Consider the following 18,963-nt stretch of genomic DNA (forward strand, 5'->3'; position numbering starts at 1 on the left):
TTTGAAAAAGATAAAAAGATAAAAGATACAAAGAAAAAGATAAAAATAATTAAAAAAAAATGGTTTGAGCTGTCCTGAAATTTTTCAGAACATACAATGCTACTGCTGTTTGACATGTACTAATCCAAAAAAATACTTAATATTGACTGCATATATTTTATAAAAGCTAATATGCTTATAAATGAAAATCCTTTGTCTAAATGATGATGTATTGACCTTCAGATATGCAACAATGACCTCTGTTTCATAAACTTTTATTAAGGATTGACTTGATGTTGTGTACACAATGGCAAAGTATTTGGATTTTTGTGAAAAGTGCTCAGTGAATGGAGGGATATACAAATCCATCACTTCAACATAGATCAGCACATCGTTTGTGGGCATTACTGAGAGCTGAGGTCATTTGTTTGTTTTTAAGCATTCCTGATAATCAGTTTGGGTGGGACTGGTTTAAAAAAAATGTAGTTTCTGAGCTACATCCACACCCACCTGGAGGTTTTCTTTCCTGTGAAGTGCTGTCTTTGACCTGTTTACAAGCATGAGCCAGGAACTGACTCTGCTGCAGTATAAGAAGTCCCATTTAGTTGGTGCCTGAATTGCTTTAAGAGATTATTTTCTTTACTTTCTCAATCATTATGTTTGTTTTTGCCCCTTATGAAAGATTTCTCCCCTTATGGTATGCATAATGTAGATTTTTATGAGCTGCACTCTTTCTGAATAAGCATCTTTGTCAAGGGAAGAAGCCTCTTCAAACTGTAATGAGAAGATAAACCAATTTCTGTCATATGAAGGCAGTAAATAGTTTGCGGTTGAACAGCCTGCTGGTTTTGCTAATTTAGTCTTCCTGTTATAGTGGAATGGTCTATTGACTTCTGTGACAGACATACTGTCTATCCTCTCCTTTATCACATAATATTTTAGGAAGAGATGCAGTCAAAGTAGATGCTCCCATCCTGTTCTTAAGTCTTTAGTGAATCCGGGTGCACAGGAATTGCTGGCAAAAGACAGAAAATGGGACTTTAAAGTTGTCTTCATATTAATAAACATAAACTTTGAGCAAATGTTTTTCATGTGCCTAACTAGGTATCAGCAACACTATTATAGCAAGCACATTGAGTATGTACATTTCTGTGATATTTTGTTCATTTTTTTCATTTACATGCATTTTCTGAATAAAGCAGATCCTCTGGCAGTGAAAATAGTCTTCTTAAGGAGAAACTTGATAACTAGGGAAGAAGCAAAAGAGTTTGTGATTTGCAGTAAGATACACCTAGCAGAAAGGCACACAGAAAGCTAATGAACACACATTGAAAACAAAGAGCAGATACATGTGCATGAATGCATAAATCTATGACTGTTCTGCAGACCAGCAAACTTCTAACAACTGAGATTTCAGTGACCACAGCCATTTCACACTTCTGTCCTTGACCTAAAATGTTAAGAAAACAGAAAAAAACACCTCATTCATAAATCAGTTCTCTAGTAGGTTTTTAGCCAGACGAAAGAATGGATAATCTGTAGTTGGGTATTTCACAGTGGTGTGATTAATGGCAGAATGGAAATGCAAACACACATGATTTGCAGCTAGACATGGCATTTGCTGATTATGAGAAAGCACTTAATGCATTAGGAAAAATTGGTAGACAACAATTTTCAAGTCAAGGCACTGGGGAGATTATATTAAACTAAGATATATTAGCTAGAGATGTCCAACATCCTCTACCTAGAGAATAAGCTGATAAGGTATCATAATAAAAGCAAAAGTATTGCAAGAAGATCCTAACAACTGTGTGTAATCGTACCTTGCATTCAAGGTATTGAATGGGCAAAAACAAGACTGAATTTGTAGGGTAACCATGTTAAGTGGAAATAAATTGTTTTGAATTTTATTTTTAATAGTCAAACCAACACAACAGAAACTGGTAAGTAAGGTGATTATTATTAATGTTATTATTAATGTTTTATACCATCTTCTTTACTGAGTGCTTCCTGATGGATTCAGAATTCTCTTGATAGTTTATACTCCTGTGTTTTTGTATGACTGTCTTCATTATCTTGCAAATTGTGAAAATTATTAAAATATAAGTAGAATTATTATATTTAATATAAGTTAAAATGCACAAATAAACTCCTATGTTTACAGACTAAGATCCTCTGTATCTGTGGTCTGCTGTAACACCTCTGTTATGATTAGTCCTCTCCAGTATAAGATCCATGTCTTTGGTTAAAATGATGGATAAAACTACAATTTCTGCTTGCACTGTCTCCTAAATGTACTGTATAACATTAAACTTTTGCTTTCTTTCCTCAGCAAGCATGGAGTAATGGTGGATGGGAGAGCAGAAATTTTTGAAATCATTTGCTTGGTGTAATCCCAATTTTTCTCTACTAGAGCTCAATTGCTGTCTACCTCACTGTGCCTTAGGGCTCCTGTACATTAACGCCAGAAACACATGCTGAAATTAGAATAGGCTTTGTTTTTAATAAGGAGGTTAGTCAATGCAGCCTATTCTTTGGCTAATTTTCAGTGACTCAACAATATGGTCTCTCACTGATCTTACCCCTTAGGGAAAATCTTCTCTGGAAAGCATTCCCTTTTCCCAGCTACTTACACACCCAGAAGATTATAATGCTCTCACTGGCAGCTCTTTGCCCAGAGTCAAACAGCTGTCACTTGTCCTGTTCATAAGACCATACTTATACTTACCGTCTCGAAGCTTGTGTTGTAATAACACAGCCACTATAGCAGTAAATAGCACTAATTTAGATTTGCGTCATCTGCATTCTGTAGATCACCAGGGGATATCAGTATGAATTGGAAGGAAGTGTTTTCAACAGTCACTTTCAGAGTCAGTTGTGTAATTTATCATGGCAAATGGCATTTTCTATTTTTGGTTTGAGGGAGGTGGAAAAGTAGCATTGGCCTATCCATATTACCTGCTACTACTTATAGTATGTTTCTCCTTTTATAAAGAATAATGTGTTAGGTTATTTGCTTTCTTTTCAAGAACAGTCATAAGTGAAGAGAGAGAAATACTATTAAATATTTGCCAGTGATATGTATCTATTTTTTTAAAACATACAGGTACACTTGTGCATATTACATGCATCATACAAACCTTAACATCTTAAAAGCATGGGTCCATATATTTCTATTTCTAGAAACACAAGATTAAACTGTTACAGCTCCACTCTCTTCAAGCCCACACTGCAGAACAATCTTGCATTAGCCAAAGACATGACACAGTCATTACACACTGAGTCTCATTTTGAAAACAAAATGCATCATCTCTGCACTGTGCCCTTTGCAGTCAAATAACAAGTCAGCTACTTTTTTTTTTTTTGTATACATGTCCACCACAAAATAATTACAGAATTGGGATTGCATTTAAGGACAACCTCGCGTATGCACAAATCTAACCCTAGAAAAGGTTTCCCTCCTATTTTTCCCTCACAAAGTGAGAAATAAAAATCCTAACTGCAGAAGCCCACATAAATGTTTTGAATAAGGAAGAAGGTTGTTGGAGTTTTTGTTTGCTTTCTCTATAACATCACATTTTTTTCATAGTTAAAACCTCATTCTATTGGAATGGAGTGGAAATTAGCCAAAAGTGGTAGTTTCTCTGCTACAGTATGAAAATCCTGTTTATTGTTACAGCACTATGTATTTGCTGTATTATAAGCTTCTCTTTAATGCTTTTGGTGATGTATTGCAAAAATTAGTGCATGCAGTCTCAGAGTCTGATTTCCAGGAGAACTCAACTGCCAAGAAATCAGACTTAAGCCCCTGATGTTGTTTTCGTATTTCCCATAGTGTTCAACACCCAGAAGTATCCTTTGTTCTAGTGGGAACAAGTGAGCTCTTTGTCTTTTTTTTTTTTCCTTTTTTTTTTTTTTTTTTTTTTTTTTTTTGAGGGGGTCGGGTTTGGTGGCTGTTATGCCATTCCACCCTAATATATACCCAGCTGTACCTGGGGATGAGAATATACTAATTAGGCACAGCCCTCTAGGTTAAAATGTACTTTCTAAAGGCACTGGAATGTAATCATTTTAAGCACTCCTGAGTTGAGAGTGCGGGACACACCCTGCATTCCACCTTAGGGTAATGTGATTTATTTCCAAAGCCATGAACACGAGCAGAGTTCAAGGCCATGACCTTGCCTCCTGTCTGGTGTTTAAGGCAATTTGTATTCCTGGAGTGGCAGCAGGGAGCTATTCCACCCCTTGCCTGAGTACAGGGTCTCCAGTGGGCTCTGATGTGGGACTGCTGGCGTGCAAAAGCTGGGGGGTGGTTTTTTTTTTTTTTTTTGTACTGGAAATAGTCTAGCCATGCCTTTACTGTGACTGGAAGTAACTGGGTCATTAACATTCTTTGTACTTCTATATCATGTAATGCATCATTGTGTAGATAATTGATCTCTCTCCACAAAACATTGGAGTTATCCACATAGTGTAATGCTTTACCAGTCAGCAATATTAGCTAGGATCCCGGAAGCGAAATAGCCATGTTAACATGTTCTCAGCAGGGTTAATTAGTCTGGGCTCACCGCCATACTCGTGTAACTATCCTGCTTCCAGTTCTGCAGGCAACTCATTCCAGACTAGATTTAACTTACTGCGTACTACATGCTTACATACTTTCTTCGTCACCATAATATTGCCTAGCCGCAATGCTAACCAAAGCTAGTGGTTTGTATATTTATTTATTTATTGAAATCTCTGTGATCATGATTAAAATCATTTAGAAAAAGTAATCCCTAAGAAAACTTTGGCCCTTATTTGACAGCTGGGCAGTTTTGCAGCTGTGTATCCTTCAGCAGCCTGCTCCTCCTGGACTTCCAACTTTGACATTTTAATGTTATATGCTGTCTGAAAGTTTTCAGATATTGTAGAAAAGCAGATGCTCATCAAGATGATTTCATTTTAAGGACTGGTGTGCTGGAGACAGCCCAGCTCCATACAATATTTGTTTTCTAACTGTGATGAATTATGAGATATAACACCAGGCTTTGACAAGTCTTTTGGTCCAGCTTTCCTTATTGGCAAGGGTACAGGCACAGTATAGGAAGTTTGGTATGTTTTTGTCTCTCATGGGTGCATTTCAACAATGTAACTGGAGTTTGTTTTGTTTTGTTTTGTTTTGTTTGGAGGTGTGTCATGAGTTGCAGATGAAGCAAAAATATGTAAGATATGCTTATATATAAAGAGGTGTGACTGCATTTTACTGAGCCTCAGGGAAAATGAAAAAGAAATTACAGTGTCAATATAGTGCTTTAAAAGCTGGATTACGGAAATGCAGCTGCACAACCTCTGAAGCAAATTCTAGAAATCATCTCAGTTGCCTGAGACACTCATTGCCAGAACATGTTTTTGACAACCCAGAAGCTCAGAAGTGAGGAACTTGCAGAGTTAATTGGAGTGATGTACCAATGCATAATCCAAAATTCTGGAGTTCAGAGTGCTTTGATTCAGACTTTTGTACATCTTTAAGACAGTAAATGACTTTGTGATTTTGGAATTTTTCTAATGTGACAAAATTAGCTCTCTGAATTTTTTCTTTCAGTACCATTAACCTGAAGATGTACTCTTCATGGTTTACTGTTCAGACTTTACTGATGTTTATTGACTAGTGCTGAAATCTAAAGAGATCTGAAAGACCTACCTCTGTTTTGTTCATCTGCTTTTCCTGCTCTATGTCTTTGGTTGTGTATACTGAGATCACACTGGCCCACACTAGTGGCTTTAGGCGCTTGACAGTGTCAAAGCTAAGAAAGTATCCAGGCATCCACCTCAGTTGGTAAATGAAGATGACTATTTTTTTAAAGGAAGATGCAACACCTTCCATCTTCAATCCAAATTGTTCTTTGAAGGCCATATTTTCCACTAATTATAATGGGAGCTTTGTTGTACTGGGTCCTGAGGATGTGAAATTCAAAACATTCCTATTTAAGAATGTGAAATTTTATGGCAAATTCAGGCCTATTTGTTCAGACAGAAACCAATTTAACCTAGTGTTGCCTCACGCTGTTTTACAATACTTCTGTATAAGATTTCACAGTGCCCTTAATGCACTCAAACATACAAACTCACCCCTTCTATATGACACTAATTGTGTGATCCTTCTAACCACTTGTCTTGCTTGCGGCTTCACGATCAAAATGGTAGATATCGTAAGTTGAAGTTTTGTTGTTTTTTTTTTTTAACCTGTCATTTTATATCCTTTTATGTATTTATATCATGTAATTTATATTAAGTATATATGAAACTACAGATAAAAAACAGGTAAAGGCAATTCAAACATACTGGAATAAACCACAAACAGATTATACCCAAAATTTAAGGTAGATTTTCCTGAGAGTTAATTAACATTTTTGTTTGGTTGAGCCATAATTTTTTTGCTCAATTCAAATTTCCACTGAGGTTAAAGCGAACAGCCTAATGAAATACATCTATTTTGTGTCAGCCTTTAAACAGTTCTGGGGAGTGTTCTTAGTATTGTCAAACCTGTTGGAGGTAATTTCAGCAGGGTTACGAAATGACTCTGAATGACTCTGCAGTATAATGGTACTTTATCACTTCAAAGTCTAAAAAGCTTAATTTTATTATTTCATTTGTCCCAAATCACATTCCGACATGCTCTCTCTCTCCCTTTCTTTTTATCTTAACCTGTTAGTTTCTGTAATGTCCCTGTTCCCTCCTCCGCCCCCCCCCCCCCCCCATATGCTTTGCAACCATCCAGAAGATCTCTTTGCTGGTTAGATTTTCCAATTTGGATCTCATCCAAAGTTAATTCAGTAGAAATGTCTGAGTGTGTGATGTTTAAACACTTTCCAAAATAAAAATCACCATTTTCCATAGTGAACCAAACAATTATGTATGCTTAATGTGAGTACATTACCATTCTGAATGAAATAACAACAAATCCACTTGACGAGCAAGAACTCAAAGCTACAATATAGTTTCTTACACCCATAGTTCAGACAGAAGGCATTTTCACACAGATGTGGCCTATAGTCTTGTAGTTTGAGCTATGGTTTTCAGTTGCAGTAACGACCCTCTTTCCACTAGTCTTAATGCCTAGAAAGATGTGATTGCCCAGAGAGGCATTCTTACCCATAGGTTTCATATCAGTTTTCCAGTGATGGGTTGTGTGATCAATGGGCTTGGTAATTTTGCCATAGATCCAGCTACTTGAGTTTCATTCTAGTTTCAAGCCAAAGGCTTCCCTCATTCAGTCCTTCTGGGCATTTACTCATTTCAGCCACGAAAGTCAAAAACAAGCATTCCACTAACCACAGCACTCCTGCATGCTTCTGGTAATAGAGATGTGTGCCCCTCCTGTCTTAAGTCTGCTGTCTAGATAGGGCAGAGGTTGAGGCAAATGTTTATCTTTTCTATTTGTTTTGGTTTCAATATCTATATTTGACCCTGGTTGTACAATCAACTTTGTACATGCACAGCGGTTGATAAATGATTTGATCCACAAGCTATAATCTTAGTCTATAGAAGATACTAGTTAACCTCTCCAACTCCTTTTGCACCAATCAGTGTGGATTATGCTAAGGGAATGAAGCCAGCCAGTACAAAGGTATGAGGGCAGTGAATCCACTGCACTAATGCTGAGGACCATTTAGTCAAAGTGCCTGACCAATGGCACTGTCTCAAGATGGGGACAGTAAGCAGGCAGCAGGACAAGGTATGCAGTAGGCTCTGGACTGTGATGGGCTATGATTTCAGAAAGGTATTCAAGAGTGTCAGCTCCCAGGGATCAAAAAGCAGTCTGGGGTTTTCCACACCTGTAATCTTGAATTATGGATTGTCTGTTTCAAGAGGTGATGGTATTCAACTCTCCAGAAAAATATAGAAATTATTATAAAAATATTCTCTGTAAACAGGTTTGCTTAGGGAAAACTTAATGGCAAATTAAGCAAATCTAGAGGAACTTCTGAATATGCTGTTGGAGGTGATAAGGGACAGTTAGTCTGCTCTCTGAGACAGTTTGAGAAGCACCGTAGAGCTATCCAGTTGATGCTTGGTTGCATCAATATATCAATATATTAAAAAGAACTTCTTTACTGAAAGGGTTGTTAGGCATTGGAATAGGCTGTCCTGGGGAAGTGGTTCAGGCGCCATCCCTGGAGGTCTTTAAAAGACATTTAGATGTAGAGTTTAGTGATGTGTTTTAGTGGAGGAATTGTTAGTGTTAAGTCAGAGGTTGAACTAGGTGATCTTGGAGTTCTCTTCCAACCTAGACCCTGGTAAGCAGGAAGGCTAAATTTATTCCAGGCTTTCTTGTTGAGGTAATGTGTGACTCAGGCTCTTCCTATCAGTGGTTCATGTACATTCACATCTTTAGTTCTCCTGTCTGATTGTGTGCAGATGCTACTGCAGTGTTAGAGAACTTACAATGTACAGTCTGTAGGCTGAAGCATTTATCCCATTCTGCCAGGCTAGACTCTGCAAGGGATATCTCTGTGACAAAACACATTATGCACAAGGCCAAGTCCTGAACACATCATGATCCTTGGATCAACTAGCTTAAGCAGCAGAAACAGCAAAACTAGCAATATCTACTGTGTCCAGATGGGTTGGTGTCTTATATGAAGCAATTTGCAATCCTGTAATAAGAAGCTTTCCCTGTGAAAGATTCGGTCATCTCATATAAACAGCAGAATTACTAAATAGTCACCACTCTCACTTGAAGATGGAAACTGTGCACATAGAGATGAACTGACTTTCCAAGTTTACTCTAGGTATCCATAGCAAAGAGCAAGCAGTCACAGATCTAAATTGCATGCACCTCCTTTCTCTTGTTTATATTGCAAGTGTATTTTTATTCTCTCTCTCAGTCACACTTCATGGATTGCTTGATGTTTTTGGACCTGAACCATAGCTTGCTGAAATCATGGGAGGAATCTTTTATCTGACATCAATATGGTTTAGAACAGAACTTTTCAACCTAAATTTATGAAGAAGGAAGTCTTACTTTCCTGTGTTATGCCAGTACCTGACAGGATAAGGCCAGAATACAGAAAATAAAACCTAATAATTAAAAATAAAAATAAAAATAAACATTTGAAGACAGAAGTCCACTGATAAGGCTGTTGGCTGTTTCACTGTTTATAAACATAATTTAAGTCTGCTAGAAGTGTTTTTTTTTTTGTTTGTTTTGTTTTTGTTTGTTTTTTGTTTTCTTGTTTATGTGCCCCCTGCCTCCCTTCCTCCTCATAATGTATGATTTTGCTGCTGGGCAATGCATTTTTTTTTTTTTTTCTGATGGCTTTGTAACTTAGCTAGGCTGCCCAAAAGGGAAAAGGCTCCAGGGTCTTTTGCAGTTTCAGCACTTCTTCCCTCTGTTCTCCAATATTTCCTTTTACTGAGGCCAGGAATTTGCTTTGGATGGTCCTTTTGCACATCTTGCCACTGGCTCTAATTAATAACCTGCTTCTAGAATTTTCACTAATTGTCTTTTTTTTTTTTTTTTTTTTTTTAAGTGACTGTTCAGGATAATCACTGTCTTTAAAGTTTTATGAATCACAGCGTTTGACATCTTTGATGTTGATTGATTTTCAGAAAACTGCACTTTTTGTTCTAGTGTTCATTTTGTCACTGTTACTCACAAACAAATAAGAGATTTAAAACCCCATCGATGCAGATGTTCTTTAGCCTTGCTGCCATCTGTTTTCCTGCCTACTGGATTCCAACACATATATTTGTAAATTTCAATGAAGCTATATGATGTATAAGATAAAATAGAGTAGAAAATATGACCAACCTATTTTTTAAGTGAATTTTTAAATCATTTATTCATTGACTGTAGTCTGATATTTTTTTTATTTTCTCAATAATCTGGTAACTTATCACAGATCAGAGTTTTTGAAAAGCAAGTTGTTTTGTTCTTTTGTACATAAATTACAGGACCAAAGTTGAGATTTGCATAGAGGTCTCCAAAGGAAGACATTTTATACAACCTTATTTTACTTCACAAATTTTGCATTGTGACATTTAAACAACATTCTTTATTGCTTTCAGAAAACCTTACTTACACGTGAACCTGGGTTCACTGAAGTTGTGTATTAAATATTTAAATTCTTACAATAGCTTGGTAGTAATTGTTTTTTTGTTGTTTATTTATTTATTTATTATTTTTAGAACAAATTCATAACAAAAAGATAAAAATTGAAGATTTTTGTAGAATAAAAATATTTTTAATTAAAAATACATATTTAATTTATTTTTAATTTATTTCAATTGAAATCATACTGGATTTCTTCCCAAATTTTGTAGATATTTTCTGTGTTTAGGTCTTTGTGTTCTTTTTGGTATTCTTTCCTCAACACATGACAGATTGAACTGCCCACCTTCTAGTTGGCAATAATCTAAATCTCTAACCCATGCAAACACTAGCAACTGAGATTTTACAGGCACTTCTTCCTGTTAAAAAAAAGGTATTTCAGGCGGAAGTGTTGGTATCTCTTACAGTTTGTGAGATTACGAAGCAGTAAGTGCTAATTAAACCTTTATTTATATTCAAAAAGAAATATGCAGTCCTAAGTGCCTTCATCTGTAATGTAACAAAGTTTATAGTAAACACTGCTAATCCAGTTTGCTTAGAAGTGATATTTATGAAGATAAAATTTCAGATGCTTGTGGCTGCTCAAGTGGCTGTTACAAGTACATTAGTAATGTTTTGGGAATGAAGGTTTTCTTCATTCTGCCTTTCCCTTCTCTTTGCACTTAAATTTTTCTTGTCTCATCTGCCTAAAATGTTTACTGTTCTTTGTCTTCAGTATCAGTGTCTCTTGGCTGAAATAATTTCAATAAATCAAATTTAACACACATTTCTCTCATTGCTGAGACCAGTTCTTGCTTGGTGTAAATTGGTCCAGCAGTCATTTAGGATGTGGAAACTTTGTGCTGAAACCCTGTTCCTGGTCACTTATGCATTGACTGGTCTCTGCTTTGGTGATTTGCTCTCCAGTTTTTCTTATCTACTGACTATCCAGCCTGTACATCTTATTATATAAATACCATACTTTACAACCAGCTTGCAGTATTTGAACACATCATTAATTCATTGTAGACTGATATTAACTATTGTCTTCTTTTTGTACCAACGCAGTCTCAAACAGATTTTCAGGCTGTACATGTATGTCTTCTGACAAACCTTTCAGAGGCCAATAATAATGAACTATGGTGGTCCAAGGAATCTGTAGCAGAGTAGGCAGATATGATTCAAAGCTAATGAGTTTATACTAATGTGGTCTGAAGGTGAATCATCACATGTTCTCCAGCAGCTGAAGCTTTGAGACATATCTCATAGTCTGACCTAATATGAACCATAAAATGTTGTTAGGAAAGGAGGGGGGACACCTCCTTTAAAGCATAGAGATGTTCAGAGATTTCTCAGACAACTACTGTTTGAGAGCCCAGGAGCACAAATATGCCTAAATTGTTAATAGGTTTTGAACCCTGTGCTTTGAGCTGAGCTAACACCACCTGTAGATAAAACTGCCACAGCCTTTGGCAATTCCTGCACTTTATCCACCAGTGAATCTTGAGCACATTTTAGGAAAACAAAGACACTGCATTATTCAGAGATGACACGAAGAGTTGAAGAGTATTATATGACTGTAAATCAAACTAAAAAATTACATTTTTTTTTTTAAAGGAAAAAAATAGAAAATGTTCGTTTTGCTATATTCAGCAAAAGCAGTAGGAAGAAGCATATTGGTGGATATGTCAGTACAAGTACACATTTTTAAACCATTGAAAGGTCCTTTGTGTCTGATTTCTGCAACAAGACTTTTTTTTTTTTTTTTTTTTTTTAACACTCTGGCCTCAGAGGAACTTAGTAAATCATGAAGTGCTGGCTGGTCATTGAATTCCCTTGCTGCTTTGTATATAGTACAGTATTATTGGCACCATTTGGATCTATCCTTCAAACTTAAGACACACTTAGTGAATGTCTGTATTAATGTCTTTTACATTCAAGTAACATAGTTAACATCATGTCCTGGCTTGAGAGTGAGGAAATACGGATACATCTTATACTCAGTGGAATCTTATACTTTAAAGAACATAGCACTTGCTAAAACTGCTTCCTTCAAGAACAGGATTTGGTTCACACTACTCTCTAGGAATTCAGTGAAACTACCGATACATTTCAAACAAGCATTTACAAAAATTTTCTGTTGGATTAAGGGTGGTAAAACACAAGTATGTATTTTCCAATCTGTTGCAGGAGGAGCTCAATGCCTGCAATGGCAGGAGCCTGAGAAAGACATTTTTCTTTTTTATTATTATTTTTTGCCCCCACTGCAGCTTCATCATATCTTGCTTCCTCCCCTGTTCCTGATCCTAGCCTGGTTTTTAGAGACATCTCAGGAGCCAGTGATGCTGTTCCCCATCCACTAGAAACCTAAGTGGATGCCCTGCAATGTGAGAATTCCTTAGCTAATCCGAAATGCTAGAGGAAGAAAAAGCTTAAAGCTTTTTGGTTTTTAAGATTCTTTCTTGCATCTTTGTTTGGGTTTAATTAGTCAAAAAAGTTTATCTGTCACGCCTTTGAACAGAACACACACATGCAAAGCTTATTTTTCCTATTGGCTTAAGGCTGCTAATTTTGACACCTTTGTAATAAATCTGTTGGCTAGATGCAAAGCTCCAGGCTTGGCAGGACTTCAGGAAATCAAGAGGGGAGGTAGCAATTCTTGTAAGAACATGAGTTCCAAAGGCGATAGATTAACAAGAATCATTTCCAACTGAGCTAACCTATTTAAAAGTAGCAAATGCATGAAAAGGAGAGCTGGTTAGAGTACATTACCAGAGAAGTGTTACTCCTTGTGAGATGAATTTCAGCACATTAAACCATCTTTCTGAATGCCTCTAATATTTATGATACAGCCCTGAAGGGCCAAATACAGTCCATGGAAATACTACATAATACCCTTACAGTTACAAAGCCAAAGAAAGAAAGAAAGATTTCTCCTAATAAATCCAGATGAAATGAATAGTTATGACCAAATTTGTTGTGCTTAATTATACAGCACAGGCCCAATGAGCTTCAAATTTTGTAAATGAAAACAAAACGGCATCTCCTACAGCTGAGAGACTACTCTTGGCGATAAGAACATTTCTCTTACAGGATTGAATTCATGGTTCCTGCTGGAGTAGCACTGTCCTTAAAGATGTCAGCTTGAAAAACCTGGGGCATAAATAGAATTGCAGAACCTAAATGCATCTGTTATTTGGAGCCAAAGAGGACAGATAAATGTCATTCAGTACATTCTTCATACACTCAGTGGAAGAAGAAAAGCTCCTAAACAGACACTTAAATTGAGCTTCCTATAATTTAAAACTTTCTTCTAAGTGCCACTCCTCCCACACAACTCCTTCTCTCTCTCTTTTTTTTTTTTCCTTTCCTAACAGTCTATTACTACGTTTTTTTTTTTTTTTTTTCATATTCCTTCTCATAATGCTCATTTTTTTGGGGAAAATTTCTGATGTGGTATTCCATTTCCCTCACAGAAAAAAAAAAAAGGATAATGTCTAAATATTCTAGAAATATCTTAATTTCTGAAATGTAGCTAAATGGAATTAGTGTACCTTTAGTGTATCCTTTCACCTATGTAACTGAAGCATGTGGAATCATAGGATCAAAGTCAATAGAAGGACACCTACTCTTCAGGATAATTCAGTTTTCAAGTGACCCTCTGTGATGTTTTTCTTTCTCTGTTAACCAAAGGGAACTTGGGCAAGTGTGCTCATATCTTGGAAACCTACAGTAAAAGATATTTAAAGAAAAAAAAAAAATCCTTTCTGTGGAGGAAGAAATGATGATTCCATAAAAAAGACTATTGAAATAATATGACTGTTTTTCCGAATGCTGTGCACTTGTTTTTCCAAAATCTGTGTACTATATAAACAAAACGACACAGTACTTACGTCTCTGGAACAGAGGAACAGATGATGAACATATTTTCTCTCTTTTTTTTTTTTTTTCTTTTCTCTCTTTCTTTCTCTCTTTTTTTCTGTCTTTCTTTCTCTCTTTCTTTTCCTCCCTGCCTCCCTCCCTCCCTTCCTTCCTTCTCTTTTTTTTTTTTTTTAAATCTATCCAGAATGTTGTGTATTATTTTTGAGTTTGTAAACAATTCTTGAAGAACCATTGATTGCAAAAATTAGCATTACAGAGAACAAGAAATCACATGATATAACATATGCTTCACAGCATTCCAGCTGTGGAGCAGTTCTAAGAACATTGCAAACAGATTTGGGTATAATTAGGAGTTTTTAATTGCTCATTGCTGAACTGAGAAGTGACTACTCTAGCTACTTATAAAAAGGTTGTCTTGCACTTTTATATCATGTGTTAGAACTGTTCTTATTTTTTTTTAGTAATTTAGTCTTTTCATTTTGTTTTTACTAGAATGATATGGGAGGTCAACGGAGCCTAATAAACAAGTGGACTACTTTTCTGAAAGCCAGGCTTGTGTGTTCAATACCTGGTCCTGAAGGAGCAGACACACATTTTGATGAGCTGCGTAAGTTGAGTTATCTTTGATGGATTATTTTGTCATCAGCTTTGCTTTTTTTTTTTTTTTTTTTTTTATTTCTTTGTTGGTTGATTGTTTTTGTTTTTCTTTTTAGAAAAGTACCATATCTAATTCTGATTTTACTAAATTTCCAAGTAGCTCCCAAGTTGGAAAGTATATTATTTATTATAATAATATTATAATTCTATATAAAAAACAGACTACCTGCAAATGGGAAAACGTCAGAATATTAGTACAAATTTACATGGCAGATGTTAGACAAAAATAAATATTTGTTATATTTTTACAAATCTTCAAATTATAATTGATAAATGCAGAAATGTTCAATGAATGTTTAATAAAAAATAAATAAATATGTTCCCATTACAGAAGATATATTCCTGCTTTCTACAAGAGATGAGAGAAACCCTCTTGTATATGGAGTCTTCACTACAACAAGGTGTGTATTAGGAACATGTTTACCTCTCGAAACAAATGCAGAAGACCTTAATTGGGGATAGATTAATTATTTAATGAATCTCTCAGCTGTTTATTTTATTGAGGTGCTTTATGTAATATTGTCAGGAAGGAAATTATTATTTTGTTCCTGTAACCTTTGATTTAAGTGTAAATAATAAGGATAGGTAATATACTGCACAGTGCAATTACAAAGAAAAATTACCAAGATACTCCTTAACTAAGAAGCAACCACTACTGTGGCTCCATAGCCACATATTTTGTGTGATATATAATCACACAAAAATATTTAGAATTGAATTGAGTGTAACACAATTAATGACATAGCACATGAAGTAGCTGAAATACATGCCACTCAACAGCCTGGGATGGTGTTCTTTGGGAAAGTGATTTCTTATTTATTTATTTATAGAAAAATACATAGGAAAATAAACAAATAAATAAATGTTTATTTCTAACTCTTTAATTATCTCGTAAATGCAATTTTAATTCTCGGGCACATCATCTGTGTTATCACTAAAATACAGACTTTCAGAAGTGAACATAGGATGTCCTTCATCTGTAGAAAACTATAAATTTAATAGTTAATAAATGGTATCTGGAATCTGCTGAATACTAGAAAAAATGACAGTCTATGAAGTGATCCCAAAGGCTAACAAGTTCAGGTTTCATCTGAGCAAAGCTTTACACTGTAATGATAGTAACATTAAATATCTGTACTTATCAGACCTGTCCACATTGTCTGTTATTTAGCACCACTTATATCAGCTCTCAGGTGCAGGGTTGATCGAAAACCCATCTCACTCAGTGGAATTAATTAATTCACTGAAGGAGGTGTGCACTGAAGATGTGCTTATCAGTCTGTCTTCTTTTTGCAGCTCCGTCTTCAAAGGCTCTGCAGTTTGTGTGTACAGCATGGCAGATATCAGAGCTGTTTTCAATGGCCCCTATGCTCACAAAGAGAGTGTGGATCATCGATGGGTGCAATATGAAGGTCGTATCCCATATCCTAGACCTGGTACAGTAAGTGTCTCCTTAATTACATACTTCTATTTTCACTCAAAGGCAATCATACTTTTCTCCCCTCCATGGACTGTCAATTTATATTTTCCACTCAGGATGTTTCAAATTATCCTCACAACCCTATCTCTTCTGTTGAGAGCTCAGACTTCTACCTACCCTTTTTCTGTTTATATATATAAATATACATTTTCCATTTCTTTGAGATAACATTGTGTCCAGACTTTTTATTTTCTGATTGTCTCCTATTGTGGTCTCTTACTGTCCAGCTGTATTTCCATTTGTTGGGATCACCTATGAGGCACCAATACTTTATAAAAAGCCAAAAACATTTATTTATGGAGGATTAAATTATGATAAGGTATTTTATTTGGAGTCTTGTATTTCTGTTAACTTTGCATTTGTTAAAATCCCATTCCTTGAGATATGGTCATTGATTCTACCATGTGTGTTTGGGCATGTGTTGTGTTTTGAAATGAAATAAAGAGTTAGTTGTTACAGATTTTGTGTGATGGAAGACAAGTAATAGGAGGAAAAGTGAAGTTTAATACCCGAAAAATTCTAAATTCAAATCTGTTAGACTTGAGATGTAACCATCAGGTCAAAAATGTTGAAAGAATTTAGTAAAGGCTTTCTGTACTTCTGTCTTGATATTAAATTTGGAAAGGCATGAACCCACAGCTACAGCTGGGGGGAAAAGGGTATGTCTAAAAAATGCATTTACTTTTAAAACATCAGCAAAACTTTGAGCAACTCTTGCTACAATCACTGTAAAAGAGCAGTGATTTAAGAATAAGACAGATACTATCCAGGACATCTTTACATTATCTTGGTCTGGTATTCATTGAATTCTAGTATTCATTAGTACTAGAGAGCTGCATAAATCTAGCCAAATACTGAGCTACTGAGGTTGGACTGCTGCTCCTACCTTGCCTAGAAGTCACCTGGTTGTCCCTACACTATTTCTCTGACATCTGCATTGGTGTAACCGTTGCTTCAAGCCATATTATCTTGCTCATTTACCTCTTTCTTTTTTTTTTTTTTTCCACACTCTTTCTTGTATCTTTGTGTTTTCTTCATCATCCAGTGGATCCAGTGGATCCAACTGTTTGGTCCATTACCTTGCTCCCTGTTGCATTTGGTCATCTTTAGCTTCAGCAGGTCATGCCATGTGCTCTGATTATCTCCTCTCAGAACTGTAGGCGGGTGGGAAAGGAAAGCTTTCCATAAACAGTAAGGCAGCTCCAGCCTAAGATCTGCGCTGCTGGAGCAAATAAGCTCCTAATTTAGACACTGCAGGATTACACATCTCTCTCTCATGCAGAATATATGGTGCCCCCAGAAAAGAAGACTACATTTAATTCTTTTACTATTATTATTATTTTAGCATGCGCAGCTCTGGTTAAGAAGTGCAGATACGTTTAGTTTTAAGTACAAAAATGGTGCCTGTGAGAACAATAGCTGGTCCCATGGTATCTAAAGAGATTAAAATAACTCTCTTGAAAACCTCACAGTGCCCCATAAGGATGAACACTCTGCACAGATAGATGGGTCATAAGCTCATTGCATTTTTGAGTGTATTAGCCATCACATGGTTGAGCTGGGATTCACAAGGAAGGAAACATGTCAAGCTGAAGCATGTCAATGCTGATCTTTATCACTGATTTGAATATCTATACTCAAAAGTATTTTAAAAGTTGGAAAGTTTAAAGTAAATGGATATTTTCCATGAGCAACCCCTTCACTCTCTAACTGCTTCCTTTAAACACCTGATAACAGCCGTGAGAAAATGGTCTGGTAAAAATCCTTAGGAACTCTGTACCCAGTGGATTTCTGTAGGAGTTTGTCTGATCAGGAGCTGAGAAGGGAAGTGGAATTTTACTGAAGAAAGTTCTCTAAAGGGAGATATCTGTAATATTTACTATGTAGATAAGGTAAACATATTGCTGCATACTTATTTATCATTAGTCTTACAGAGCTGGAATAGGCTTGGATTACAACATACTTCGGGCTTGGTAGTTTAAAATAGAGTACCCAAATAAGAGGTGGATTCACACCTTGCTCTAATCCTGAAGTGGACTAGGCCAAATTTCTGGATCTGAGCAGATTTAGGGTGGGATCTGGAAGGGCAGTGCAGGGCTCAAAGACAAGGAAAAGAAGCAGCATGTTACATGCCCACAGAATGCTGCAGTGTGTCTGTATGCTGAAATGTTCTTCTATAAAGATTAATTTCACCATTTCTTGCCAACTATGGGGTGATTCAGGAATGCACAGAACAAAGCCAAAGAGGGATAATCTGTCCAGTTTTTAGTTACTAGAGCATTTTTGAAATTTAAGCTGTACTTAAGTGTTGCATAAAGCTTAGCATAGCCAAAACTGCCCTAATCTTATATTTCTTATATTTTAAGTTATTGGCAAAGTCTAAAAATGGCAGTACTAGGAAATCCATTTACTTTGATGTTTGTCTTTGCGAGAGGCATTGACTTCCTTTTCAGCATTTACACAGAAGCAAGAGACTGCTTACCCTAACTTAACTTTTTGCTCAGCTGCCTTTATCTCCTAAGTAAATAAAGCTGTTCACTATAGAGGCTGTGACCGCTTTGATATTGAAATTTTGACAAAATGCTTCCTGTGGCAATTTGTGTTGGAGATAAACTCCCAGCATGACCATGATATCATACCTTGGCAATGCTGAGCATCATGAGGGCGATGCAGTGGGGTCTGCCTGCCCTCTGGCGTCCTGCGAGACCCTGGCCAGGCTGACTTGTGATCAGATGCTGCAAAGCATGCAGCATTTCTACTCCAATTTCTCCCAGCAGTATTAAAGAGCAAGTGGAAATGGTGGAAATTAAATGGAAGCAAGGCTTGAAATCTATTTCAGTTTGGAAGATGAAGGAAAAAAAAAAAAAGAAAAAAAAAAAGAGAGAGAGGA

General features: G+C 36.2%; 1 protein-coding gene across 4 annotated transcripts in view; it reads left to right on the plus strand.

Moving 5' to 3' along the window:
- SEMA3D (semaphorin 3D) overlaps positions 1-18,963 on the plus strand; it is a 142,897-nt gene that overhangs the window by 92,229 nt on the left and 31,705 nt on the right. For all 4 annotated transcript variants that reach the window (XM_027460118.3, XM_027460093.3, XM_038186215.2 and 1 more), the window contains exons 9-11: positions 14,429-14,543; positions 14,925-14,994; positions 15,890-16,034. In XM_027460118.3, the coding sequence (XP_027315919.1) occupies positions 14,429-14,543; positions 14,925-14,994; positions 15,890-16,034 (330 nt within the window). The remainder of the gene's footprint in view (positions 1-14,428; positions 14,544-14,924; positions 14,995-15,889; positions 16,035-18,963) is intronic.

Source organism: Anas platyrhynchos, chromosome 1 (genome assembly GCF_047663525.1).
Source record: "Anas platyrhynchos isolate ZD024472 breed Pekin duck chromosome 1, IASCAAS_PekinDuck_T2T, whole genome shotgun sequence".
NCBI classification, from domain to species: domain Eukaryota; kingdom Metazoa; phylum Chordata; class Aves; order Anseriformes; family Anatidae; genus Anas; species Anas platyrhynchos.